The sequence below is a fragment of the Bos grunniens genome, chromosome 6 (genome assembly GCF_055505025.1).
Source record: "Bos grunniens cultivar Pamir isolate PY7600 chromosome 6, Bosgru_T2T1.0, whole genome shotgun sequence".
Lineage (NCBI taxonomy): Eukaryota > Metazoa > Chordata > Mammalia > Artiodactyla > Bovidae > Bos > Bos grunniens.
The window spans coordinates 3,962,268-3,990,209 of NC_141170.1; the positions used below are offsets into that span (position 1 = coordinate 3,962,268).

General features: G+C 57.3%; 2 protein-coding genes across 4 annotated transcripts in view; one reads left to right on the plus strand and one right to left on the minus strand.

Annotated features, from left to right (window-relative positions):
* The window catches only part of SORCS2 (sortilin related VPS10 domain containing receptor 2), a 497,183-nt gene that overhangs the window by 267,494 nt on the left and 201,747 nt on the right, over positions 1–27,942 (minus strand). The window lies entirely within an intron of this gene.
* Positions 12,649–16,604, plus strand: PSAPL1 (prosaposin like 1). Its single transcript, XM_086407347.1, has one exon. It carries the CDS (start codon positions 12,677–12,679, stop codon positions 14,288–14,290), a length of 1,614 nt encoding a protein of 537 aa, XP_086263473.1. The 5' UTR covers positions 12,649–12,676; the 3' UTR covers positions 14,291–16,604.

The window sequence follows — 27,942 nt, forward strand, 5'->3', positions numbered from 1 at the left end:
TAACAGCTGCCTGGTGTCCACCGCCGTATAAGGGTCGGTGATGTGCTTCCCCACAGCCAGGAACACTTCGTAACTGCTGTGTTTTAACGTTAGCATCCATCTCTGACAGCAGCAGGGTTCTCCAGACGGGTGGCAGAAGCCACGCTCTGTCCTGAGCCCGCCTTCCCGGCTGAAGGACCCCAGGGGCTGGCTCTGACTTCCACAGTTCCTGATACGAGGATTCATTTACTTATGTCAACCATGCGTCTATCCCTCCGTGGAAAATAGAACCTTTTTTCCTAGGACAGGGTTAGCAAACAAATAGAAGTGACAGGATCCAAGACGACGGCTGAGCACATCCTGGCTGAACCTAATGAAAGGGGTTCGACCTCTCCGAGCCTCCGTTTTCTCATCTGTGAAATGGATGAGAGTGGACACCATACTGCCCCACAAGGTTGTCCTGGAGAAGCAGTGATCGTATCCAAGGGGTGAGCAGCTATCACACGGCCCTGCACGTCCTGAATGACCAGTAAAGGGGAGGACAGGCCACTGTGAGGCAGGTCCTGTGAGCTGGGGGCCGTGGGACAGCAGGCTCTGTCAATCAGGGCTGTCTGCCCGACAGCCCCTCCCAGAAAAGGAGGCACCTCCGTCCAGGCATGGCAGCTGTGTCACGGACTCTCAGCCTCTCTTCCAGAATGAAAGGAAATCCCCTGCAGCATCAGGGCCACTTGGGAGGGGTGGGGATGTCGGCCAGCACCCTTCAGCCCTTAGAGGAAGCTGTCTTGCTCCCTCTCTATGGAGGGGTCCCCTGGCTGTGCCCCAGGAGCCCAGCCTGTGCATCCCCAGCCTGCCCAGGCTCCTAGCTCTCCCTAGAATAAACAATTTTCCAAAGGGAGAACTTTAGAAGACTCACGTGGCCTGCTTTCGAGATCTACTATAATCCTAACAATATGGTCCAGACAGGAGAACTGACACGCGGATTCGTGCAACAGAACAGACCGTCCAGAACCCAACCCGCCCATATATGGCCAGTTGAGTTTCTGACAAAACTGCAAGGAGAATTCAAGGAGGAAATGTTAAAATGAGGTCACGCTGCTGTAGGGGACAGTGACAGTGTTAGTCGCTCACTCACATCCGACTCTTTGGACTGTAGCCCGCCACACTCCTCTGTCCATGGAATTCTCCAGGCAAGAATCTTGGAGTGGGTGGCCATTTCCTTCTCCAGGGGATCTTCCCGACCCAGGGACCGAACCTGCATCTCTCGCATTGCAGGCAGATTCTTCACCATCTGAGCCATGGAGGTGAGCCCCTTCCGATATGATCGGTGGTTCTCATGAAAAGTAGGAAATTAGACACAGGCAGGCACACAGGGAGGAGGCCGTGTGACGAGAGAGGCAGAGACAGGGGTGGTGCTTCTAGAAATCAGAGGTCGCCAATGAACCCCCAGACACCAGGGCACAGGCCTGGGACAGCTTCCCTCTCAGCCTCAGAAGTGGCCAATGCTGCCGACACCTTGATTTTGGACTTTGACTTCTGAAGCTGCGACAATAAACTTCTGTTGTTCATGCCCCCAGCCTGCTGTGTTATGCAGCCCAGGAAACCAACCTGAGGCCCAATGGGAGGGAAACACAAGGCTGTCTGCTGACGCGCAGGCTGCGTTTGGATGAGAAGTCCCTCTGGGAGGCCATGGGCAAGTTCTCAACCGCTCAGCACCTCAAAGACCACCCAGAGGTGGTCTTCCGCACTTTCACCCCAGCCGGGACCTTCCCCCTGAGGGCTGACTGCCTGTCCCAAATCCACTCTCACCATGGTCTGAGAGGTTAGCACTTGCCCTCCCCCAAACCATGCCTCGCATGGCAAAGAGATGGGGAAACAGTGGAAACAGTGACAGACTTTATTTTGGGGGGGCTCCCAAATCACTGCAGATGGTGACTGCAGCCATGAAATTAAAAGACGCTTCCTCCTTGGAAGAAAAGTTATGACCAATCTAGACAGCTTATTAAAAAGCAGAGACAATACTTTGCCAACAAAGGTCCGTCTAGTCAAGGCTATGGTTTTCCCAGTAGTCATGTATGGATGTGAGAGTTGGACTATAAAGAAAGCTGAGCAACAAAGAATTGATGCTTCTGAACTGTGGTGTTGGAGAAGACTCTTGAGAGTCCCTTGGGCTGCAAGGAGATCCAACCAGTCCATCCTAAAGCAGATCAGTCCTGGGTGTTCACTGGAAGGACTGATGCTGAAGCTGAAACTGCAGTACTTTGGCCACCTCATGCGAAGAGTTGACTCATTGGAAAAGACCCTGATGCTGGGAGGGATTGGGGGCAGGAGGAGAAGGGGACGACAGAGGATGAGATGGCTGGATAGCATCACCGACTCGATGGACACGAGTTTGAGTGAATTCCTGGAGTTGGTGATGGACAGGGAGGCCTGGCGTGCTGCAGTCCATGGGGTCGCAGAGTCCCCGCCTCGTGCCTTCCTCCCCGTCTCACCACCCAGGGCGCAGGTCGGGTCCTCAGTGTCCCTCCCCAATCTGTCCTCCTCCACCCCACGCCCTGGGTCAGGCACCTGCCTCTTGCCTGGATGTCACAACAACGGGCCAACAGGTCTGCCTGCCCGGGTCCCTCTCCTCCAGACCAGCCTCCCAGCTAGCTGCTCAGGTCAGATGTGCGGCTGGTCCACGACTCCTCTCTCCCACGTCCCACATCCAAACCCGCAGCACATCCTGTCTGCTCTAACTTCACAGATGTAGCAGAGCCCACAGCTGCCGCCCTCCCTGTCACCCAGGCCCTCCCCTGGAGCTCAGCTGCCTCACTGCAGTGATCTCTGGCTCTTCCTAACCGGCCTGGCCCCCTTGCTGTTCCTGCCTCCCGCTGCCACGGGGCCTTTGCACAGTCCCTCTGAAGCATACTCTCCCCAGACACCCACCTGGTTCTCACCCATCCCTTCTCAAGCCTATACCCTAAGATTGTGGCATCACTGACCACCCCGACTTCTGACTCTGCCCGCCCTGCATATAATTTCTCTCCCTCTCACTCATCACCTTTCCCCATCTTACAACACCTACTTGTGTTTTAATTGTTGTTTAATTTCTGCTCCCTCCCACCAGTTTCAGGAACCTGGGGCCTTCTCTGTTTCATTAATTAAAATGACCCCAGTACTCAGGACAGCAGTGCTCAGCCTCTAACAGGGCCGCAATGCCTCACTGTTGAACATGTACATGAAGGTCAAGCAAAACAGGCACAGCGTAGCCCATCTGTCCTTAGGACCTGCTTGTTTTCTCTCTTCTAACAGACTAAGAGCAACTCTGCCCACAACCACCCTTCTCCCTGTGCCCGTGGGGATGAGATGACCTATTTTACCTGCCAGGGAGGCCCTGCCAGCTCCCCAGGTGCTTTCCAGAGGCCACCCGGGGTGGGCAGGCCGGGTGAGGCTTGTTATGTTAAGACCCTGGTGGAGCTGCAGCCTGGCCCTGGAAGGTGGGGCATGCCCCACTGGGAGGGGCGGGCAGGATGGCACCTGTGCAGCTGTGGGACACCGGGAGGAAGGTGGGACTCAGGGGAGGATACACAGGACCACCCCGAGGCACTGGGCGCAGGGAGACGCTCAGCCAGCACAGACATGCAGCCCCTCAAGGGAAGGTCTCCGGGCTGTGGAGGCTCATCTGTCTAAGGCCCCGAGCCCCACACACCTGTGTCTACACCCCTTCCTCACGTCCCAGCTTCTCTGATCGCCAGTCTCCATCCTGGGGGCTACGGCTTCATAGCCTTCAAAAAGTGAAAGTGTTAGCTGCTCAGTCGTGTAGGACTCTTTACTACCGACCCCATGAACTGTAGCCCACCAGCCTCCTCTGTTCATGGCATTCTACAGGCAAGAATACGAGTATGGGTTGCCGTTTCCTTCTCCAGGGAATATTCCCGACCCAGGCATCAAACCTGGGTCTCCCGCAATGCAGGCAGATTCTTTACCGTGCCTTTAGCTAAGCTAAGTCACTTCAGTCGTGTCCGACTCTGTGCGATCCCATAGACGGCAGCCCACTAGGCTCCCCCGTCCCTGGGATTCTCCAGGCAAGAACACTGGAGTGGGTTGCCATTTCCTTCTCCAATGCGTGAAAGTGAAGTCGCTCAGTCGTGTCCGACCCTCAGTGACCCCATGGACTGTGCAGCCTTCCCGGCTCCTCCGTCCATGGGATTTTCCAGGCAAGAGTACTGGAGTGGGGTGCCATTGCCTTCTCCATGACCAACCTAGACAGCATGTTAAAAAGCAGAGATGTTACTTTTCCACAAAGGTCCATCTAGTCAAAGCTATGGTTTTTCCAGTAGTCATGTATGGATGTGAGAGTTGGACTATAAAGAAATCTGAGCACCGAAGAATTGATGCTTTTGAACTCTGGTGTTGGAGAAGACTCTAGAGAGTCCCTTGGACTGCAAGGAGATCCACAGTCCATCCTAAAGGAAATCAGTCCTGGATATTCATTGGAAGGACTGATGCTGAAGCTGAAACTCCAATACTTTGGCCACCTGATGTGAAAAACTGACTCATTTGAAAAGACCCTGAAGCTGGGAATGATTGAAGGCAGGAGGAGAAGGGGACGACAGAGGATGAGATGGTTGGATGGCATCACCAACTCAATGGAGCAAACTCCAGGAGTTGGTGATGGACAGGGAGCCTGGCGTGCTGCAGTCCATGGGGTCACAAAGAGTCAGACACGACTGAGTGACTAAACTGGCTGTAGATGTAAATGGTTAAGACAAGGTCATGCTGGATCAGGGTGGGCCCAACCCTGATGATGAATGTGCTTATAAGAAGAGGACATTTGGACACAGACACGACCCACAGGGAGAAGCCATGTGATGACAGAGGCTGGGGGCGGGGGCAGCCACAGGCCAAGGACACCAAGGGTTATTGCTGCTGCTGCTAAGTCACTTCAGTCGTATCCGACTCTGTGCGACCCCATAGACAACAGCCCACCAGGTTCCCCCGTCCCTGGGATTCTCCAGGCAAGAACACTGGAGTGGGTTGCCATTTCCTTCTCCAATGCATGTTACTGCTGCTGCTGCTGCTAAGTCGCTTCAGTCGTGTCCGACTCTGTGCGACCCCATGGACTGCAGCCTACCAGGCTTCTCCGTCCATGGGATTCTCCAGGCAAGAACACTGGAGTGGGTTGCCATTTCCTTCTCCAAAGCATGAAAGTGGAAAGTGAAAGTGAAGTCCCTCAGTCGTGTCTGACTCTTAGCGACCCCATGGACTGCAGCCTACCAGGCTCCTCCATCCATGAGATTTTCCGGGCAACAGTACTGGAGTGGGGTGCCATCCCCTAAAGCCCAGAACAGGCAAGGAAGGATCCCTCCCCCTGCCCCGGAGCTCAGCCTCCCAACACCTTGTTCTCAGACTCTGACGGTGCAAGTGCGGGCAGGCATGGTCTCCTCCTCTGTTGTTACTGTGAAGCTGAGGTCTCAGAGGGGACCCACGAGGGCAGGCCATCCTGGTTGTGGCGGGCTGGGGCGGTGTCAGGCTCTGTGGGAGCAAGAGATGCCGGGCCCCGCCCACTTTGGAGCCAAAGGTGCCACGCCACGCCCCTCGCCCCGCCCACATTGGAGCCGGGCTGCCGGGCCCCGCCGCTGCTCCGCCCACATCGAACATCTGTGAAATGAGGATCGCCGCAGCCCCTAAGTCCCGGGACGCGCCCTTCCAGGAGCGCATGCACCTCAACTCGAGGGGCGGGGCGGGAGAGCTGGCCGGTCCTTGGAAGAGTGTTGGATGGTGCTGATCTGGGCTCGCTGGCCTTGCAGGTCCAGCTCCCCTCCAGGGCGCTGAAGATGCTCTGCAGGCTCCTGGCACACATCGCCCCCGCCCGCCCCATCCCAGCCCTACACAGGAATTCCACGGCCCCACTCTTGCTTGTAACTCTGCCCGGCTCACCCACGCGCCCACACCTGTTGGCTCAGGTACGAGTCCCGGCCGCCCACTCAGCTCCCGGGCAGCCCCCACTCACCGCCTGGCTCTGCCAGGCCACCCCAGGGCCTGGCTGTGGGGACGGGCTCCACTTCCCTACGGCTCTCTGGTGATCTTGGGTGCTCTCCTGGGGGAGGTCCTGACCCCTGCCTTGGGCTGCCCACCCACACCCGCTACCAGGAGGCTCACAAAGACCGAACTCAGGTAAAGCCGACGTCCACCATCTCAGAAGCGACAGTGGGCTTCCCCTCTTGGGAAGGGGCTGGCTGACGCAGGAGGCTCTCACGCCCCCACCTCCTGGCCTCCTGGCCCTGCACCAATGGCAGCACGTAACCACCTCTGGCCTCCTCCTCTGCCGTGCCTCCTTCCTGGGTGCCGCCGCTGGGTGCCCACCGCAGCCACTGCTGTGCTCAGACCCCCTCCCCAGAGGGACCCCCCAGGCCGCCCTCTGCAAAAGCACCCAGCAACCCCCACCGAACCTCGCCCGCTTTTCTTTACTGCATAGAAATCATTTCCACCTGGCACCAGGAGAGGCACGAGTGTTTACACATCCGTCAAATGTTTACACGTCCGTGGTCTGTCCCCAGGACCCGAATATCCACTCCTCATCTGTCTCCTTCTCTGCTGAGCCCCAGCTCACAGCAGGGGCTGCAAACACAGGCAGGAAACACCCCCGCAGTATGGCCTGGCAGCACGGGAGTGTCCCCAGAAGAGGCAGGAAAGGCAGAGAGAAAGAGAGGTGGCTGTGGGTCGGAGAGGTGGCCGTGGGTCGGGCTGACGGGGCCAACAGCATCAGGCAGAACAGAGGAGAGGACTCGGAGTTTGGAGAAGCCGGCACCTCTGTGCTCAGAGATTCCAGAACACGGGCTGGGGAGCCCCACGGGGCTGGAGCCTGTGTCCCCCCGTGTAGGCAGAAGAGCACGTGTCACCGTGTACCTGGGGACAGCCCCTCCCCCGCCCTCCGCCCATACGGCAAGACGGCCTCGAGGACTGATGGTGAAGTGGAGGCCAGAGGGCCAGGCAAAGCGTTGACAAGTGGGCCCTGGTCCTGGTTCCCTCCCTCTCCTCGCTGGTCCTCTGGGAAGCAGGCCATCTTCAAGCTTCTTGCCCACCTCCTGTGGGTCCCCTCCCTGACCCTGGCTCAACACATGGGGCCTCACCTACAAAATGCCCCCCTCTCACCCCCCGATCCCATTGGGACCAGCCTTATCTCTAGTTAGGAGGAAAAAGTAAATACCTTCCAGGGAAATGTTTTAAACAGATGGAATTTATAAAATATACAGCAAGTGCTGCCTTTCGTTGGATGGTGGGTAGTGGAGGAATGCTGGTCGTATCATTTCCAGCACTTTCTGCAGGGTTATATCAGAGCCGTGTGGAGCAACGCTGCTGGGGGGACAGGCCCGGGGCCACCACATCAGAGCCTGGTGCATCTGCTCAGCACACACCGACCCCAGGCCCCCGCGGTCCTCCCCCAGACACCCTCCCAACAGAAATGCCCACTCTGCCCACTGCACAGTGTCCCTAAGAATGTACAAATCAGCGATACTTGGATAACCCCAAACTGGAAGTGCCCGATGCCAGCCCTCAGCGATGAGGACACTCTGGCAGCTGGTACAGGGGGCACTGCCAGGCGGTGAGGCCCAGGGACCTCAGGGCGGGCTCTTGTCCAGAGGGTGAAAGCGGTGGACACACCACCCCACCCCACTGATGCAGATTCAGGAAGAAGTGAAACTGATCAAAGGTGAAGACAATCAGAAAAGCGATTGCTCTGGTTGAGGGCGATGGGTGTGGTTTACACACGTGTGTGTGTTTGCTAGAATACACCAAATTGCACAGTTACAGCGTGTACATTTTACTACATGTACATTTTATGTCAAAACGGTAAAGATAAATGTGTGCAAATGCAGAAGTCTAGTTGGTAAGTTTTTCTTTTCATAGCGGTAGGAGTTGTGTGTTCTTTCTTATCTTTCTTTTTATAAAATATATATTTATTTGGCTGCACTGGGTCTTAGCTGTGGCACACAGCATCTTTAGTTGCAGTATGTGAGATCTAATTCCCTAACCAGGGAATCCAGGCCCCCTGCATTGGAAGCATGGAGTCTTAGCCACTGGACAACCAGGGAAGTCCCAGGATTAGGCATTCTGAAACTACTACTTTTTATATTTTAGAGTGCAGCAAATGAGTAAGTGTCTTAAGGATAATGGGACCCAGACTCCTGGCTATTGGGCAGGAGAGTTAAGAATATGGAAAGGAAGAAAACTAGAATGTTGCCTAAGGATCAAAGTGAACTCATTGTCTGATGAAGACACGGTGAATGGATGACAGTTGCAAGTACACATGTGTTTACATGTATGTACATGTCCGTCTTCATACCTACAAATGTCTGTGTCTCCGTTTCTATGTGAACACATCCTTCCTCCGTCACCCACATCAGTAAGAGGTAAGGTATTCACTGCTCTGTTCACCAAGGCGGCCGTAATGACACCACAGTTTCAATGAGCACATCTATGCCTGGATCTTGGTTTCCAAATACTATCTTCCATCAACCAGGCTGGTTCCAGGGTTGGTTCAAGGAATGCACAAGATAAGCCTGAAGCAAGTCTTCATTTAAAAGCAGAGAAGCGCTCTAAGAATGGTGGACACATGTCAGAGACAGACAGGCCAGCTCAAAGGGCCCCACTGAGCTGATCTGGAGCCGCTTAGGCATCAGAGCAACTGTAGGCATGGACTCAGTTCAGTTCAGTTTAGTCCCCCCGTCGTGTCTCACTCTTTGCGACCCCGTGGACTGCAGCACCCTCTGCCAACAACAGAAGAGAAAACTCCACACACGGACATCACCAGATGGCCAACACTGAAATCAGATTGATTCTATTCTTTGCAACCAAAGATGGAGAAGCTCTATACAGTCAGCAAAAACAAGACTGGGAGCTGACTGTGGCTCAGATCATGGACTCTTTATTGCTCAATTCAGACTTAAATTGAAGAAAGTGGGGAAAACCACTAGACTGTTCAGGTATTAACTAAATCAAATCCCTTACCATTATACAGTGGAAGTGAGAAACAGGTTTAAGGTACTAGATCTGATAGACAGAGTGCCTGATGAACTATGGACGGAGGTTCGTGACATTGTACAGGAGACAGGGAGCAAGACCATCCCCAAGAAAAAGACATGCAGAAAAGGCATGGGCTACAATCTGTTAAATAAAATAAGCATTCACAAGTCTACATAGGAAGGCGGGAAGGAAGGAAGGAAAGGAGGAAGGAAGAGGGAAGGGAAGGAAAAGCTCTTTTTTATAGAAGAATACCAACTTAAAAATACAGAGGGAAGATGGGATTAGCAAAGGACCAGTTATGCTAACAGTGAGTAAACATTTGATGAGAACAGAATATTAACATACTCTCAAAGTACCTTTCTAAATATTATTAATTACAAAAAAGGAAACAGTAACTTCACAGAGGAAGAAGCAGCAGGTCTCCAGCAAGTGACCCCAGACCCGCAGTACTGGGCTGGCCCACATCCACCCTCCCCACCTGGGGCACAGAGGGGTCCTGCCATGTCTGAGCGTGAGGGAACCTGGGCAGACCCAAGGGGAGAGCTTTCTACAAGCAACCCACCAGGACTCCGGTGTCAAGAAAAACACGCAAAAGGTGACTGAGGAGCCGTGGCGAGCACACATAGCCCCTGACACTGGAGCTGGGACCAGGAGTGAAACACGGTCAGAGGGCAGCCCTGGGCCACTGCACAGTCCGAACAGGGGCTGCGGGTTAAACAGTGGAACTGTACCAACATCACAGCCCTGGATGCTGACAGATGCACTGTGACCATCTGAGAAGACGTCCTTGTCCTCCGGAAGCACACTGGAGTAGCTGGTGTAAAGGGACGTGACATCACTATACTCTCAACAGGTCAGGACACAGGTGTCTATAAATACAAACGCGGGTGGATGGATGGTAGACGAGAGGGAAGCGGGCAGGGGAACCACAGAGCAAATCGGGCCAAGGTGCCCGAGGGACTGCTGGCCGGGAGCTCCTTGCTCTATTTCTGCAGTGGTCCTCTAAGTTTGAAATTATATCAGAATAAAACATAACCTCCCCCCAGACAAAACAGACATGGAGCAACCAGACTCTTTGAGCCCTGTTGAGGGCAGTGGGCACGACCACGGTGGAAAACTGTCGTGTCGGCATTTACTGGACGTCTGCCGTCTGACCCCTGCAATTCTGCTCCTAGAGAAAACCCAGCAGAGATGGGGGTACACACACATCCCTAGATGGGCACAGAAGTGTCCAGGCCAGCCCCAAACTAACTGGACGTGATTCAAATGCCCACGAGGGTAGAATAGATTAGTAAAATGTGAATTCACCCGACGGATTCTGCACAGAAATGAGGACCCACCCAGCAGCCCAAACGGAGCTCAGAGGCTCAGTACCGTGCCAAAGAAGCCAGAGACAAAACAGTCGGGGTTCCCGGCAATGGACGGGGCAGGGGTGGCTGGAAGGTGCGCTGGGGCTGCCCAGAATCGTGGACATTGTCTGGGCCTGGGCGCTTGCTCAGTCTATGGATCTTCCCTGAGCTGAACACTTACAATCTGTGCCTTTTCCTGTATGCATGACATATTTTAATAAAAATTTTAAAAGTTAAGAGGGATTTCCCTGGCAGTCCAGCACTCAGAACCCTATGCCTCTCACTGTTGTGGGCCTAGATTCAATCCCTAGTCAGAGAAGTGAGGTCTCACAAGTCACACGGCTTGGTAAAATAACAAAGTAAATAATTTTAAAAATATTAGAAAGTCCAGGAGAAAAGTCTCCTATGGCAGATTCTCCGACTCGATGGACATGAGTCTGTGTAAGCTCCGGGAGTTGGTGATGGACAGGGAAGCCTGGCGTGCTGCCATCAGTGGGGTCGCAAAGAGTCAGACACGACTGAGCGACTGAACTGATGTATTTTTCTATAAAATAAAAACCAATTTCGTGTTTCATCAGTGGGGAGAGATTTCTGGGCCTCTGGGCAGGGTGGTGCCTGGGGAAAGAGACCATGACAGCAGCTGTGAAGGCAGAGCAGGAGGTCTGGGGCTGCCTGGCCGGGGCCCTGGCACAGAGCGGTGGGGCAGGGCCTCCTGCTTGCTGGCCTGGTGCCCACAGTCCTCGTAGGATGCGAGTGGGTGCTCAGGAATCTCAGGCGATGCGCTCAGGGAGGAGCAGGCATGTGGAAAGGGTGTTAAAGTGAGCCGGCCCCTGCCTGCCCCAGGCACCCGCGATGGGGCACCCATGTCTCCAGTCCCCGCTTTGCAAGTGAGACTCAGGAGCTGGGCATATGAGCGCCCAGGCTCACTTCAACCCAAAGGCTGTCCCTCCTCTGGTCCAGAGGGTCTACACTCCTAGGGCCAGTGTGAAGAGCTCAGCAAGTCCTGTTTTCCATATGCTCTTCCCAACCCCGGACCCGGAGGAGGTGGATGGAGCCACCCCGGCCACATTCCTCCACAAGCTGCTGCAATCTCAGGCCCCAAGGCCTGACCCACATAGCTGGGGGTGCAGACTGCCCCTCTGAACCTGAGAGACAGCACCACGCAGGGGGCTTACACCCTCCGAGGGGCGCAGGCGACCCCAGGGGAGCCCCCTGCCCTCGGGCCCCCGACCCGTCCACCCCTCCGTGGGAGGGCCCCGTGGGAGCCATGAGGCAAGTGGAAAGCAGGCCATAGGTGAGGCTGGCTGTGGAATCCTCCTTTTAATGAACCGGCACCAGCTCGGGACACCTGGGTGTGCCTGACATCTGATCCACTCAACTGATAACTCATTTTAAAAACTAAGCAAGAAAAATAAGATAACAAGTGACACAGAAATGAAACAAATTCGTCCCGTGTATGGGTACTTTCAACCAACACTTTCATATCTAGGGTGGGCCAGCCCACTCTCGGCCCAGTTTCAGACCTGTTCCCTGGCGGCTGTCTCAGGAGGCCGACGGGCACTCACATCGCAGATGAAGACATGAGGGGCCCTTGCGTGGCACTGCCGGCCAGGGCCAGGAGCAGAGCCAGCCAGGCGAGCCATTTCAAGGCCAGATGTAGGAAACAGAGCTTCTATACTTGCTCAGTCATTAAACTCACTTCATCTTCTGGCATTAAAAGGACAGAATGCCTGTGCCTCCCAAAGGGGGACAAAAGTCCCCCCAAGAGTCTCTCATTGTGGGCTTCCCTGGTGGCTCAGACAGTAAAGAACCTGCCTGCCGTGCGGAAGACCTGGGTTCGATCCCTGGGCTGGGAAGATGCCCTGGAGAAGGGAATGGTTATCCACTCCAATTCTTGCCTGGAAAATTCCGTGGAGAGGAGGATACCGTCCATGGGGTCGCAAAGAGTTGGACACCACTGAGCAACTAACACGAACAGACATCAAAGGCTCTCTTTCTAGGAGGGGACCTAGCCAGCGGAAGACACCAGAGCGGGAGGATGAGCCGTGGGGAAGGGGGCAGACGGGCTCCCAGGAAAGAGGTGGGTGAGTTGTGCTTTATTGAAGACTGAGCTGGGTTTTGAAAGCCGAGTGAGAGTTTATCCAGAGGGTCGAGGGGAGAGGGACGAGCGGTGCTCCAGGGAGAGTGACCTGCACACGCTGCCCAGGACCAGGCAACAACAGAGCGATGAGTCAGGCTGCGGAGGAGCCTGGAGGGCGGGGCCGCCCACCAGGCAGGCTGGGCTTTATAGCAGCCGCGGGGCGGCCGCGCACGCAGTGGAGCTGGCCCCAAGACCGCAAGGCATGCTCTGCGCGCTGCTGCTTCTGCCGGGCGTGCTGTGCGCCGCCCTGGCCGGCTCCATCTCTGGCCCCAAGGAGTGCGCCAAGGGCCCTGCCGTGTGGTGTCGGGACCTGCAGGCGGCAACGAGATGCGGGGCAGTTGGGCACTGCCGTGTTGCCATCTGGAGCCAGCCCACCGCCAGGTCCCTGCCCTGTGACCTGTGCCTGGATGTGGCAGCCACTGCCAGCAACGGGCTGAACCCCAAGGCCGCCGAGACTGATGTCCTGGCTGCGGTGATGAAGACCTGTGAGTGGCTTCCCAGCCAGGAGTCTTTGGTCAAATGCAAGGGGATGGTGGATGCCCACGGCTCAGCCATCCTGAGCATGCTTGGCGGGGACCTGGGCGGTGCCCCGGGACAGGTGTGCATGGCTCTCACCCTCTGCCAGCCACTGCAGAGGCACCCGGCCACCCCCGGGCCACTCTCTGAGGAGGACATATATGACGTGGTTGCCCCATTTGTGGCCAATGGCCTACTCAGCTCCCGCCGTCAGCGGATTGCCGTGGGCACTGTGTGCCAGGACTGTGTCCGGCTGGTCACCCGGCTCCAGGGTGCCCTTGGGCCCGACCTGTCCAGCCTGGCACAGGTGACCACACGGGAGCAGTGCGAGTCCCTGGGGCCGGGCCTGGCTTTCCTTTGCAAGAACTACATCCACCAGTTTTTTGCTCCTGCTGAGCAAACACTGAGGTTCATGCTGCCCAGCGATATCTGCAGGAAGGAGGGCTTCTGTGAGGAGTGGCAGGGACCCCCAGACTCGGCTCACGTGGCTGCCGTGGATGGGGTCCCTGCCCTGGAGCTGGCGTCTCCGTGGAGGAAGGGCGAGGTGCAGATGCAGGGCCCCGTGGCCTGTGACATGTGTCTGCAGGTCGTGCAGAGGCTGGACCACTGGCTGGAAAGCAGCAGCAGCAAGACCATCATCAGCCAGGCCCTGGAGCGTGTGTGCTCCGTGCTGCCCCCTCCCGTGGTCCGGGAGTGCATCAAGCTGGTGGACACCTACGTGCCCACCGTGGTGGAAGTCCTGAGCAGACTCACCCCAGAAAAGATGTGCACAGTCATCCGACTGTGCAGGGGATGGAGGCGGGCCCGGGCGGTCCACGAGGGCCCCACAAACCCACCCCCTGGCCTCCTGGACAAGGACAGCCTCTGCAGGGGGTGCCAGCAGCTGTTCGGTGTGTCCGTCCATAACCTGGAGCAGAAGACCACCGAGCGCCGCGTTCTGCGGGCCTTTAAGCTCGCCTGCGGCATCCTGCCCCTGCCCTTTGTGATGCAGTGTGGCCGCTTCGTGAGCGAATACCAGCCCGTGCTCATGATGACCCTCAGGGACATGATGGACCCCCCCACCCTCTGCATGAAGTTGCGCGCCTGCCGCGACCCCAGGGACACGCTGCTGGGCACCGACCAGTGCGTCCTGGGCCCAAGCTTCTGGTGCCAGAGCCGGGAAGCAGCCCAGATGTGCAACACAGTGGAGCACTGCCAGCGCCGCGTGTGGAAGGAGGCGCCCTCGCCAGCTGAGAGCGCGGGCGACCGCGGCTGCCCGAGCCAGGATCCCCCTCCCCTCGAGAGGCCCGCCTCTCCTTGATTCCCACGGCGCGGCCCCCACGTCCCAGATGGGAACTGAGACTCCCAGCGGGGAGGCTGGAAAGGACCTGCCCTCCGTCCTGACCCCAGGCCTGTGGCTGTGCCCACACCTCAAGTGGACTGGAACCACCTGCTTCACTGTTGCTGCCAGCCGCCCGCCCTGACTCTCCATCGCTGTGCTGTCGCTGATGGTGGGGGGGTCTGGCACTGGCCTCTGGTGCCCCCGCTACACTTTGCCGATGGGGTGCCAGCTGGGCTGAGCAGTGGCAGGACAGAGGGCAGGTGGGGAGGGGCCGTGACAGCTGGCAGGGAGGGGGCGGTAGGTCTTATCCACCAGTCATCATCACCTGCTCAGGCCGCAGTTGCTCAAGCTTGGGGTCCTGGCGGTGGCCTCAAAGGTGCATATGACGTGTTGAGCGTCTCTCTGGGGAGGAGGCTGGGGTTTTGACTAAATGCCCCGAGGGGTTCTTGGGCTCAGTGCAGTCCTTCTGATGCCCCCTGCTCCCCGCCCACCACAGAAGCCTCTCCCTGCACCCCAGACTCTAGGCTGCAGGGAAACCTGTGCTGCGTTCCAGGTGAGGAGAGGAAAACGTGCCGTGAAAGAGCCCAGTGGGTCGCACGATGGTGGGCAGATCCTCCACCTGTCGGAGCCTCAGTTTTCTAATCTGTATAGGGCTGATAACCTGTCTCATGTGGATGCTGAGACCGTTAGAGGAGATGTCCCTAAGCTTCTTCCTCTGAAAGGACCAGCATCCCCCCATCTGCTGCGGCCAGCAAGACCCAGCTCAGGGTCCCAGCAGAATCTGGCAGTGCAGGTATTGAGTAAACTGCAACCTTCCTCCCAGTGGCATTTGCTGTCTTCTCATCCTCCTGAGGCCGTGGCACGAGCTGCTGTAGCACCCGCTTCTTTCTGGCCTCGCCCAGGCATTCCCCTCCTCAGGAAGCCTTCCTGAGGCTCTCAGCCCAGTTTAGACACCCTCTGTGGTTTCTCCTCATGCCATGTTGTCATCATCGCCCCCCTAGCACACAGTAGATGCTAAAACATTCGTAGGTCACACACATGAGTGTTTCAGTGGAGGCCAGGCCTGGAGAGGCCCCGCGGCTGCTTTCAGATGAATCCCTCTGGAGGAAGAGAAGTGCCCAGGCCTGGGTTACAGGAGACCTGAGTGGGCGCTGTTTTCTGAGAAGCCACACCTGAGCACTTGGGTAAGTACCCTGGGCCCCAGCCATCACCCCAGGGGGACAGGTGCACTCGGCCTGAGTTTCCAGCCTCCTCGGAGCTGGCGTCTGTAGGCTGCGGCTGGGCCCACTGGTCGGCCTGGTCCACGGTGGTGAGGGCTCCAGCCCACGACCTGAGGGCCCGGATGTGGGAGGAAGAAGGCAGCCCTGGCCAGATTCCGCGACACAGATGCCTGTGATGGACGGACTTGCAGACTGTGGGACTGGGCATGGACCGCATCTCTGGGAACAGCCCCTGGGGCTGTCAGTCTGCGGGCACCTGTACCCTCTCTGGAACAGGGTGGGCTGTGGCCCCTCCTCTGGCCTGTCTGGGGGACACCTCACAACGGTGAGACAGATCTCAGCTTCCTGGAACGTCACTGCTCACACACGACAGCCTGAGAGCGGCCAGGAGGGGGTGAGCACGTCTCACGGGTGCCCCATCCATGCAGAGCCATGGTGCCCTCCCATCACCTCCCCAGCCCAAAGCGGCCCGCAGCAGGCAGTCAGCGAGGGGCTCCATGTGCCCCTCCCCCAGGCCTGGGACCCACCTGCCCCCACCTGCCCACTTCAGACCTGTGGCTGCACGTCAGCCCCGCCATGCACCCGGACAAGCTGGTCATCCAAGGACACTTACCGCTGACCAGCCCCTGAGGACTTCTCGCCTGCCCCGGAGAGCTCTGCCTGGCTTCACTCCTCACCCTCACAACCACCTGAGGCAGGCACTATCATCACCGCATTTCACAGAGGTTCAGTAATTGGCCCAAGGTCACGCAGTTAGGACACAGGGCAGCCAGGAGTCCAGCCCAGGCAGGAAGGGGCTCCAGGGCCTGTGTTCCCGACCCTCACCTCGCTGGAGGAGTTCAAGGCCTGACTCCAGCACCCTACGGCCTCTGCCTCAGTTTCCCCATTCCTGAATGGATGCCCCACCCCCGGGTCCTCAGTAGAAGGGCCCGCTCAGCGGACACACGGTCAAGGAAGGGGTTCTTCAGGCCTCCTCCCCGACAGGACCGGCCTCTCTGCGTTTCCAGGCTGCTTCCTACACTATGTTTCACTTTTTGCATATCTTCCTCCTAAGACATGCACTGAGGTTTCTCGATCGGATATGGCTGATTTGTTTTCCCCAAGTGAGCCTCTTAACCACTCTCTGCTGCTGTTTCCTTATCATTTCCCACATCAAATTCCTTTTCGATTAGAAAGCTGGGAGTCGGGGGGGGGGGGGGGGGCGGGGAGGGGCCAGCTAAATTAGCTGATTGCAGCTGCCGAGGCCACGAGAGCAAGCATGCAGGGGCACCGGGTCCCCTGGCCCCAGGGAGCCCTTGGAGGTCTCCACCGGGCAGCGGACAGAGGGCCTTGGGGAGCACTTGCTTAGCATGGGGGCCTGTGACTCCACCGTCATCCTCAGACCTCTCACTGGGTGTGTCGCAGGCTTGTGTCTGCATACACACTCACTTCTGCACAGACGGTTTGCACAGAGCCAGAGTCTGCTGGGCCAACCCCATATCTGGGGAGGGTGGGGGAGGACTGGGAGCAGGTCTGCCCTTCATGCTCCTTCCTCTGCCTCAATCTCTGTCTGGGAAATGGGCCACTAACCCCCAAAACGAATCCCAACAGTGGGAGTGCTTCCCGAGCCAGCGCCCTGGATGGCTGTGACCAGTGCAATTGACGCCCTATCAGAGTCCTGCTTTCTCCATGGTCCTGCCCTTCTCGGTCCGTCTGCATTGCAGCCTCCCAGGCCTCTGCGAGGGTCCCTCCCTCCTGCAGACCTCTGTCCCCCTGTCGCCTCCCTGCCAGCATCTGTACTCACCCCACCTCAGTCAGCTCAGTTCAGTTCAGTTCAGTCGCCCAGTCATGTCCAGCTCTTTGCAACCCCAGGGACTGCAGCACGCCAGGCCTCCCTGTCTATCACCAACTCCCGGAGCTTGCTCAAACTCATGTCCATCGAGTCGGTGATGCTATCCAACCGTCTCCTGCTCTGTCATCCCCTTCTCCTCCTGCCTTCAGTCATTCCCAGCATCAGGGTTTTCCTCGATGGTCACCCTGGAAGGCAGCCCAGCCCCTGAACCATGGCCATGCTCCAGCTCCTGGACTGGAGCCCCACTCGGACATTCTGGGCTCGTCCCTCCTTCGCAGGAACTCGAGTGGCGGTGGGGGCTGGGCGAGGGGCAGGGGCAACCCTGAATTGAGTCAGCATCAGTTCTGTCTCATCCCCACCGGGTCCTAATGTTGCTGATACATGGACGTTACAGACGCCCACCCAGCAGGCTCAAATCTCTGTGGCCCAGAGAGGGACTGCGTCTTGCCTGGGCCCTGTCGTGGGCGTTCGGGCCGCCAAGCTTAGGCTTCAGCTGCATTTAGGTCTGGCTCTGATGCAGCTAAAGGCATGAGAAACAGCTGCATCCGGTCCCTCCAAGAGCCTCAGGGGCCTGAGCCCCAACTTACAGGAGGGTCTGCTGTTCCCTCTTCAAGAGGCCCCTAAGTACTGCTTCATGCCCCCCTGCACTGACACAGCTGCCCGTGACACTGCCCTGGAGGCTTAGCCTTAGGTCTGAGAGGCTCACCTCTGGACCCCCGGGATGCTCCAGACCCAGGCACCTGTGCAGGGGCCCTGCTGGTGGCAAGCGGGGCCCATCACGCCAGGTCCAGCAGTGACCCCACGTCCCTGCCTCCTGCCACCATGGGGACCCCCCTGTCTAGATGGTCCAGCTTCCAGGGACCAAGCCCACCACCCCGGGAAGGCTGCTCTTGTCCCACTGGTCTGAAACCTCCCCCCACCCCAGACTCACCACATGCCCGCTGTCACCGGGGCCAGGCCTGATTCGCTGTGGTGGGACGTTTCTGAGACAGTCAGGGAGTCTTGGGGGCAGAGCGGGGAGAACGCAGGCCATGTGGAGGGGCACTTTTGAGCCTGGCTTCGCCACTCACTGTGGTGTGGCCTTGGGCAGGTTCCTTAGCGAGTCTGAGCCTCTCTTGTCCTGTGCGTACGACACGATAATAAAGGCGCCCCTCCCATGGCGTCTGCTGGAGGCCTGAGCGAGGTGCCGCACTGGAGCGGGCACACGCGCCTGGAGATGCCACCAGCCCTGGCCTGAGCTAAGTGTTTGCAAGTTCCTGCAGCTCGGAGAACCCGAGAACATGGGCCGAGACCCAGAGGAAGAGCCAAGGGCCTGAGGCCACAAAGTCGGCCTGAGACAGTCTGTCGGTCAGATGTTCCGGGCATTCCCACTGTCCCACTGAGTCCAGTGCAAAGTGTGAGGTTGGCCGGGAGATGCTGCTGGACACGGGAGGAGTAGGCAGATGGGGAAAGAGAGGGCGGAGGGGAGAGAGACACAGAGATCGAGAAGGATCTTCCCATCTCTGTGACACCCCGGTTTCTCTCCAGAAAAACTAGCACCTTCAATGCTCTGACAGCACGTGCTTGGTCCCTGAGCCCCGACAGCCTCCCCCAGCTCAGCCGTGTGTGCTGGGCGGCCCGTTTCAGAGAAAACCCAGCAGCAAAGGCCTGCTCAGCCCTCCCGTTCTCCTCCTCAGGCTCCGGGCCACCAGCCACCATGGGATCCCAGCACATGCTCGCTGGCCGTGGGAAAAGACGTCTTGGGAATAGCAGGCTCGACCTGGGGCTCTCTGCCTGAGACAAACTGGGCCCTGACCCCCAGCAGCAGCCCCTCAGCTGTCCTCCTGGGCCTGCAGCCCAACAAGTGAGATGGTTCCCGCCGAGGGGTCATGAGCTGGCGTGTCGGAAAACCAAGGCGCTTTTCCTTCCTGGTCCCCTGGGGAAAGTTACAGGGCTCCCCCCTGGGGCTCTGGGCTGCAGGCCTGACTCTCACGACCTGCCCGCTGCTCCTCTACACCTCTGTTCCCGTCTGTAACTGGAAGAGGCTGGGCCAGATGGGGTCAGAGCACAGATACCCTGGGCCCGAGGGTCCTGGACAATGGCCAAAGCTAGGCCCCTTTGGGGCCCATTTGTCTAGAGGTCAGAATGCCAGGCTGCCTGCGAGAGACCTCGAAATTCTTCCATGCTGACAGTGCAATAGCTTCATTTTAGTGTCCTCTTCTGGCCAAACCAAACATGCCTGAAGATGCGGCCTGGCCTGCCCGGCCCCCAGCACATGACCTCAGTAGGCTGGGAATCTCCTGCTGGAATTTAATGCCTGAGCCTGCAGACCAGTCTCAGAGGCTCAGAAGCCCAGCCAGTTCTGATTCCTCAGGCAGCACAACCCCCTAGTCCCCCCCCAACCCCCCGCTCCCCGGGAGCCCTCTGGGGTCAGGTTCCTAGTACAGGGAGCCATTTATCCAGGACAATGGGGAGTGATGCAAAGGAACAGGAAAGCTCAACCCTGCCAGACCAGTTTCTCAGGTTCCCTTTCCAAGGGGAGGGGCGAGATTATGAAACTGGGACAGCAGAAAGGGGGAGGGGCCTTCCGGGGGCAGCTCACTCTGCTGGGCTGGGATGGGGAAGCGATGTGTGTTGCCCAAGGCCCCACCAGCCAGACCTGGAGGGCTCGAGGCCGTCCACCCCATGGCCATTGCGGGCAGGAGTTGGGGCACCTGCAAAGGGCCGGTTGTAGGTGATGCTGGTTTAGCAGAACCTGGCACTCTGGGACACGACCGAGTGAAGCAAGCGGGGAGGGGCCAGGGCAGGCCTGACCCCTCCCCACAGGGCTACCTGACCTGCACCTCTCCCTGTCCTCTGCCCCCAGCCCCAGGCTGGGGCTCAGCCCACAAGGCTAAGATCAGGGGCGGGGCTGAGTCGGTTCTGCCTTCCTACTGGCCCCACCCCCAACACAGGCCAGCAAGCATCCTGCCAGGTGTGCCAGGGGGCAGCACCTGCCCCTCCAGAAGGCGGGGAGCACAGGGGTTGTGGTCTGAGGCCACTTACGCCCTGACTGTGGTGCTGGCTATGGCGAGCCCTGGCTAGTGACCTTCCTGGGACAAGTGAGAGCCACTTATTGGGTCTTGAATGCAGCCCTCAGGGAAGACAAAACGGGTCTCTTGCCCTGCTTCTCCTGCTAAGGCCCTCCCACACTGGGAGAAGCCATCACCCCCAGTGTGGGTGGGCTAAGGAGCTGCTGGGAGTCAGCCCTGCTGGGGGGCGGAACCAAAAGGGGTCGCTACACACAGACGTGCTGGGTGACTTCAGGCGAGCCTTTGCCTGTCTGGGCCTTGTTTCCCCACGTAGTTCAGAGGGCTGTGCAGATCCGGATTCCACAGCCAAGAGGCAGGACTCAGTGTCCATATCGGGCAGACAAAGGCGCCGAAGCCAAGAGAGGCAAAGGGACATCTTGGGGTGACATGGCTTTTAGCCAGGATCTCCCAGCTACAGACAGAGCTCCCCACGCCGTTCTGCCCTAGGCATTCCTGCTGGCAGAGGATTTTCTAAAGATGGGGCAGTTATTACCCCATTGTTCAGAAGAGGACCCAAAGGCTGGGTCCAACCCCTTCCACCTCCTCCTCACAGACCGCTGACACCAGGGTTACTCGCCAGAGGGAGAGGGGCCAAGGTTCCTGGGAAAAGCCAGCGGCATCCCCCCAGCCAGCAGTGCATATAGATCTACAGAGTCCTAGGAGGCTGGAGGGTTCCAGAACCTTCCTCAACCTTGGTGTGCTGGGGCCAACTCACACCAGCTCCATCAGGACCAGCAGCTCCAACGGCTCACATCTGCTCATACCAGCTCACACCAGCTTGCGTCTGCTCACATCAGTTCACACCTGCTCACACAAGCTCACATCAGCTCACACCAGCTCTACCAGCTCACACCAGCTCCACCAGGACCACCAGCACCACTAGCTCCACCAGATCCACCAGCTCATATCAGCTCACACCAACTCACACAAGCTCACACCAGCTCACATCAGCTCACACCAGCTCCACTAGGACCACCAACACACTAGCTCCACCAGATCCACCAGCTCATATCAGCTCACACCAACTCACACAAGCTCACACCAGCTCACATCAGCTCACACCAGCTCCACCAGGACCACCAACACCACTAGCTCCACCAGATCCACCAGCTTATATCAGCTCACACCAGCTCACACAAGCTCACACCAGCTCACATCAGCTCACACCAGCTCCACCAGGATCACCAACACCACTAGCTCCACCAGCTCATATCAGCTCACACCAACTCACACAAGCTCACACCAGCTCATATCAGCTCACACCAGCTCCACTAGGACCACCAACACCACTAGCTCCACCAGATCCACCAGCTCACACCAGCTCACACCGGCTCATATCAGCTCACACCAGCTCTACCAGCTCCACCAGCACAACTAGCTCCACCAGCTCACACAGCTTACATCTGCTCACATCAGCTCAGACCAGCTCACACCAGCTCACATCAGCTCACATCGACTCCACCAGCTCACACCAGCTCACATCGACTCACCCAGCTCCACTAGGACCACCAACACCACCAGCTCCACCAGTTCATATCAGCTCACACCAGCTCACACTAGCTGGCATCAGCTCACACCACCTTGCATCTGCTCACATCAGTTCACAGAGCTCACACCAGCTCACACCAGCTCACATCAGCTCACATTGACTCCACTAGCTCACACCAGCTCACATCGACTCACCCAGCTCCACTAGGACCACCAACACCACCAGCTCCACCAGCTCATATCAGCTCACACCAGCTCACACTAGCTCTCATCAGCTCACACCAGCTTGCATCTGCTCACATCAGTTCACAGAGCTCACATCAGCTCACACCAGCTCCACCAGCTCACACCAGCTCACACTAGCTCGCATCAGCTCACACCAACTCATATCAGCTCACACTAGTTCACCCCAGCTCCGCCAGTTCACACCAGCTCGCACCCGTGAGCTAGAGTCAGTTGAATACATCTCCTCCCATGTTATGTCCAGTGACTTCCTGCTGGAAGCTTAAAACTGGCCATGATAAGAAACTACATCATGGACGTTGGAAAGTGCTTCACATTAGAAGGGGTTTTGTTGGTCTGCTTTTTGTTTCCTGGAGTGCTGGTGGTTAAACACTCACCAGTCTTCCTAAAGCTCCAGAATTCAAGAACCAAAGGCAGCCTCACACCCTGACATATCTGCCAGGCCTCTCCAGCCTTTCTGACTACCTACTCTGCCAAACGAAGGGGGAAGGTGGGCACTGGTTCCAGAACCAAGGCAGGCCTGCCCCTACCCTCCCAGAGCCACTCACAGATCAGCCAAACAGAATGTCCAGTCTCTCTGCTTTCAATTCCGTGGGTGGACCTACTGTGTGCCAGGTGCTGTTCTAGGCACTGGGATACGTTGTGAGCCACACAGCTGAGGCTGCTGCTGCCTGATGGGGGCAGACAGACAAGCCACCTATGAAAAAGTCAGACCAACATTTGGAAATGGAAATTTTATTACAGTAATGTCATCACAAATAATGCATTGAAACCCTGAGAGATTATAATAAACGTAATGCAGAGTAAAGAGGCTGGAGGAATAGTATCTAATGGGAAGAACTACTTAAGAGAGTGTTGTCAGGGGCCCCGCAGAGGTGACACTCAGCTGACTTCTGGCTCACATCCAGGGAAGAGTTTTAGGAGAGGCGTGAGCTGGGGCAAAGGCTGGGAGTGGGCGAGAGGGGTGGGGGAGGCAGGCATGGCTGGAGTGAGTACCAGGGCTGCGGGAGAAGTGACCGGGAGGTGAGAGGCGTTCTCTGGGGACCCCTGTGGGGTGCAGCGAGGGGCTGGTGGACTTCCAGGTGTGATGAAAGCCATGGGATGATTATAAGCTGGGCAGTGACAAGTCCTTTTGCTGAGAGTCCGCTGTGGTGCTGGGTGGGCCTAAGGCGGCAGGGAAGGAGCCATGAGACCCGAGTGTGGCTGGTGCAGACGTCCAGGTGATGGAGGTGCTGTGGGGATCGAGCCCCGGGGTGCAGGCTAGGGACAGACCCGGGGGAGGAGCCACAGGCCCGCTGCTGGATCAGACAGGGAAGAGATTAAGGAGGATGTGAGTCTGAGAATAGTGTGCAGAGATCCTGGTCCTAACACATCCTCGTCCTGACACACGGGCCTGGGGCAGGGGCACCGATGGCAGCTGGGGGGTCTCCATACTCAGCTCCCCCAACCCAGCTCTGTCCTGCACTGCGAGGGGCCTCATGCACGTGTGTGAACTGCAGCCTGCATATCCCCTCCACAGCCACCCCAGCCCCACCCACCGTCCATCCCTCAGGAGAGCCGGGGGAGGGGTCAACCCCCATCCCAGGGCTTTGCACACTTCAGCGGCAGGATATCCCTCGTCCCGCAAGACCCTTGTCCCGTGAGAGGGCGTGGCCCCGAGGAGGCCCACAGCAGGGTGCTCTGAGATGAAAGGGGCTCAGCTGCCAGGACTCGAGGTGGCACAGTCCACGGAGGTGAGGGGCCAGGAGCAGATTGGGGACCGGGAGGCAGCGGAGTTCGGTTGAGACATATTGACACAAGGTCACATGTCTGATCAACCTGCAGAGTTTGGTGGCCTCTGTCTGCACCACGAGGGGTGCATGCAAGAAAATGCTGGAAGGTGGCATCAGCCAGGTTGGAATCTCCCCATCTCATCCTTCATTCCACATGGGAGGGGTCAGGGGTCAATGAGGGCAGTGAGCAGCCGAAGGTCACACCTGGGGGGAGGGTGGGCCTCGGTCCATCCCTCCGCCGCTGGCCGCCCTTCCCTGCAGGCCCACCCTGCTCTCTGAGTGTCCTTCTCAGAGCAGCCAGGGCCTCAAAACACAATCTAAGCTTCACAAGGACCCAGGGGACTGGAGGAGGACAATGTGGAGAGAGGCACGCAGGGCAGCCTTGGCAGCATCCAGGGAGAGATGAGGGTGGCAGGGATGGTGGGGGGAGGACATGAGAGACGGTGACAGAGCCTCGAGGGCTGCGACTGTGGCATAGTCACCCCACCGGCCCCAGTGCCTGGGGGACAGAGACACTGCTTGACCTGGGGCTTTGGAGTCCCCATTCAGCGCACAGAGGGACTCAGGCCTGATCCAGCAACACTGGCCGAGGGCAACAGCGCTGCTCAAACAACAAGGACGTAACGACCACTGTCTCCCGTGAACCAGGCACAGGGTTACACGTTTCCCACCAGTTACCTCGTTGGACCCATTTTACAGATGGGATAAGCTGGGCTCGGAGAGGCGAAGTGACTTCCCAAGGCCACACAGCCAATAAGACAGGAGAAACTCGTCTCTGGCCTGGAAGCCTGGGCTTTCGCACCTCTTGTGCAGGCTCCGCCAGAGGGAGAAAGCCGCAGAGGAGCTGCAAATATGGGCATCTCTCAGGAAACGTGTGGCACGGTGGTGCAGGGTGTGGGCTATCCCTCTGACAGAGCCCAGACCCTCCAGGTGCCTGCAGGGGACACAGGCAGAATTTCAGCTTGAGTACCGTGCAGAGCAGGGGCCGGCTCCCCAGTCTTGAGGGAACTGGGAACCTGGCTCAGGGCTCTGTCTCCGAGGAGGGAGCAAAACCGACCAGCAGCAACGGGAGACACCTGGGCACGTGCCCTGGGCGGGCTCCCTGCTGTAGCTCAGGGCTAAGAACAGCATCCTGGCCGCCTGGCTGCCTCCCCCCAGAATGGAAGCCCCAGCAGGGCAGAGGCCAAGTCTCTCCTTCAACTCTGAGCGCTCTGAGTCTAGAGGAGCACCTGGAGGGGTGAGCGCCCCGGAAAACTAGCTGAAGGATGCAGGGAAGGGGGCTTGGAGGGGAAGGAGGGGTGACGTGTCTTAGGTTGGGCGTGGCTTTGGGCTGATGGCACCCAGTAGGTGCTTTAGAATCAGGTCTGACTGTGTGAAACCAGTCTGGAAACTCCACGGGCTTATTCCTGCACGTCCCAGTGTTGGCCGCTGAAACATGAGCCGCTTGCCTGAGGCCATTATAAATGACAGAGTTGGGCCATCCAGAATTAGGGTGCCCATGATCCTCCCCGATACAACCAACATTAGGTTTTCACCCCAAAACAGAGTAGCCTTCCTAGCATCATAGAAATAGCCAGCATCTTGGACCCTGTGTTGAGCAAACTCTACCTGGAGTGTCAGTCACTGATCCCAGGGGCTCCCTTTCTTAGACGAGGAAGCCAGGGCTTAGAGAGAGGGACTGACTGTCCCCGGAACCTGCTGCTAATGGCAGAGCTGGCCAAGCCCCTTGATGCCACTCAGCCGCCCGCACATTCCCTGGACGCTGCTCGGCCCGTAAACGGGTTTATGGCTCCATCCTTCAAAACACACTCAAGCGAGGTTTATTACATAATAGAAAACAAAGGTAGTTTGGTAATCTGTTTCCCACTCAGGGAGTTTTATTAAAATGCAGTAAATCTCCAGGACAGAGCGTGACTTTAAAGCAAAGGGCAGAGATGCAGGTCTGCTTCTCTGCGGGGACAGGGTCGGAGAGAGGGGGATGCGGAGTGAGTGTGAGGGCGGCAGGTGTGGAAAGAAGGTAGCATTCTGGCCCCTCCCACCGCAGGTTCAGCCCCTCCCAAGAGCCACAAGGAATGGGACTTTGCACTCAGCTGGGCCCTGGAGGGCAAGGGGAATGAGGCTTTGAGGTGCCAGCACTTTGTCAAATACCCCTTTCCCTCAGTGGTTCTGCTAAACCATGCCTTCTACACTCTGCAGCCTCACTGTCCACTCTGAATGCTGTAGTCATGCTCCTGTTCTAATCCCCAAGCCCCACCACCTAGAGGATATAGTTCAATGCTCTTGGGCTGGCCTACAAGACTGGCCTTGGTCCAACTCTCCTGGGGCCTCACTAGCGTGCTCTCCCACCCTCCTCTGCCCACCTCGCATTTTTGCCACTCCAAACGTCTTAGGGTTCCTCCCACACCAGGCTGGCAGGTGCCTCTGTGATTTTGCACATACTGTTGTCTCTGTCTAGAATGCCTTTCCTCTGCCTGACTACCTGGAAAACTCCTATTCATCCTTCAAAACCCTATTCAGACATCACCTCCTCCAAATTATCCAGTCACTCTCTCCCATGAGTTCCTTAACAGTAGACAGAATTTGGTCCCTCCTTCAGTTCCCTTCCTCTCTGACAAGGTTAGTGTCTCATTCGTGGCCAATCCTAAGGCCTGAGGCTCAAGAAAAGTCTACAGGGTTCAATTATCTGAAAACGGTCTTACTGTCTCATGTTCAATCTTGGTGCTCCAGCCAGGTCTTCAACTGACCAGAAACACAGACAACCTCTGGATGCCTTCTTGCCCTGTGTGGTCAACAGAATAAGGAACCCCCAAACATGCCCATCTCCTAAAGCCCAAAGCTTGTGCATATGTCACCTTAGAGGCAGAGGGACTTGGATGTGATTACGTTCAGAACTCTTAGATGGAGAGCTTATCTTGAATTACGCAAAGGAACCTAATTGAATTACATGGGTCGTGAAAAGGAAGACCCTTTCCAAGCTATGGGTAGAAAAAGAGGGGAAACAGATGAGTCGGAGGAGGCAACACTGGTGGCTTGAAGATGGAGGGAGGGGCAACGAGCCAAGGAAGGCAGGCGCCTCTAGAAACCAGGAAAGGCCAGGAAAAACAACAACAAAAAAAACTTTCTCTAAAGTCTCAGGAAAGGAAGTGAGCCCTATTCACACCTTCGTGTTAGCCAGCGAGACCCATATCAGCCTTCCGCCCTCCAGAACTGTGCCCTAATAAATTTGTGTTGGTTTTGAGCCACGAATTTTGTGGTCATTGGTTACAGCAGCATCAAGAGAAAGCCAGGGCACCCAGGCACCAGCCTGGCTGTTAACATGGGTTCTCCCAGTCCCTGGGCATCGCCAGCCTCTGCACCGTTGGCCACCTGCCTTTTTTAAGATGTTTTTTAATGTGGACTGTTTTTTTTTTTTTTTTTTAATTCTTCATTGAATTTGTTACAACGTTGTTTCTGTGTTATGCTTTGGTTTTTTGGCCACAAGTCATGTGAGATCTTAGCTCCCCAACTAGGGATCAAACCCTCACCCCCTACATTGGAAAGTGAAGTCATAACCCCTGGACTGCCAGAGCAGTCCCTGGCCTACTCTCTTGACTGCCTTCTGCCCACTTCACTTGCCATTTTCTGCCTAGTGAACTCCTATTCATCCTTCAGAACCCGTTTTCCAGGTCCCTCTGACGGGGCCTTGTGCTCTGGGGCCGGCCCGAGCACCACATGCCCTGAGGCTCAGTCACGCCTCCCCGCACACACATGCAGAAGGGCCCCGTCTTGGGTTCCCTGCTCTCCCAGCAGCTGGCCAGATGGTGGGTGGCAAGTGCCAGTGCTCGGTTGATTCTGAATGTTTGGTGCCAAAGCGGAGCCTGACACATCATAGCATCTCAGAGAGCAAGTTGCAAGTGCCCTGACCTGGGCTTGGGGTGGTCAGAGTCGGAGGCCTCCAGCCATTCGTCGAATTTGTTGAACAATAAGGAGGCCCCCACCTTGCTGCCGGAGCTTTACTGTAGCTGGAAGTACATTCACACCAGCAGAG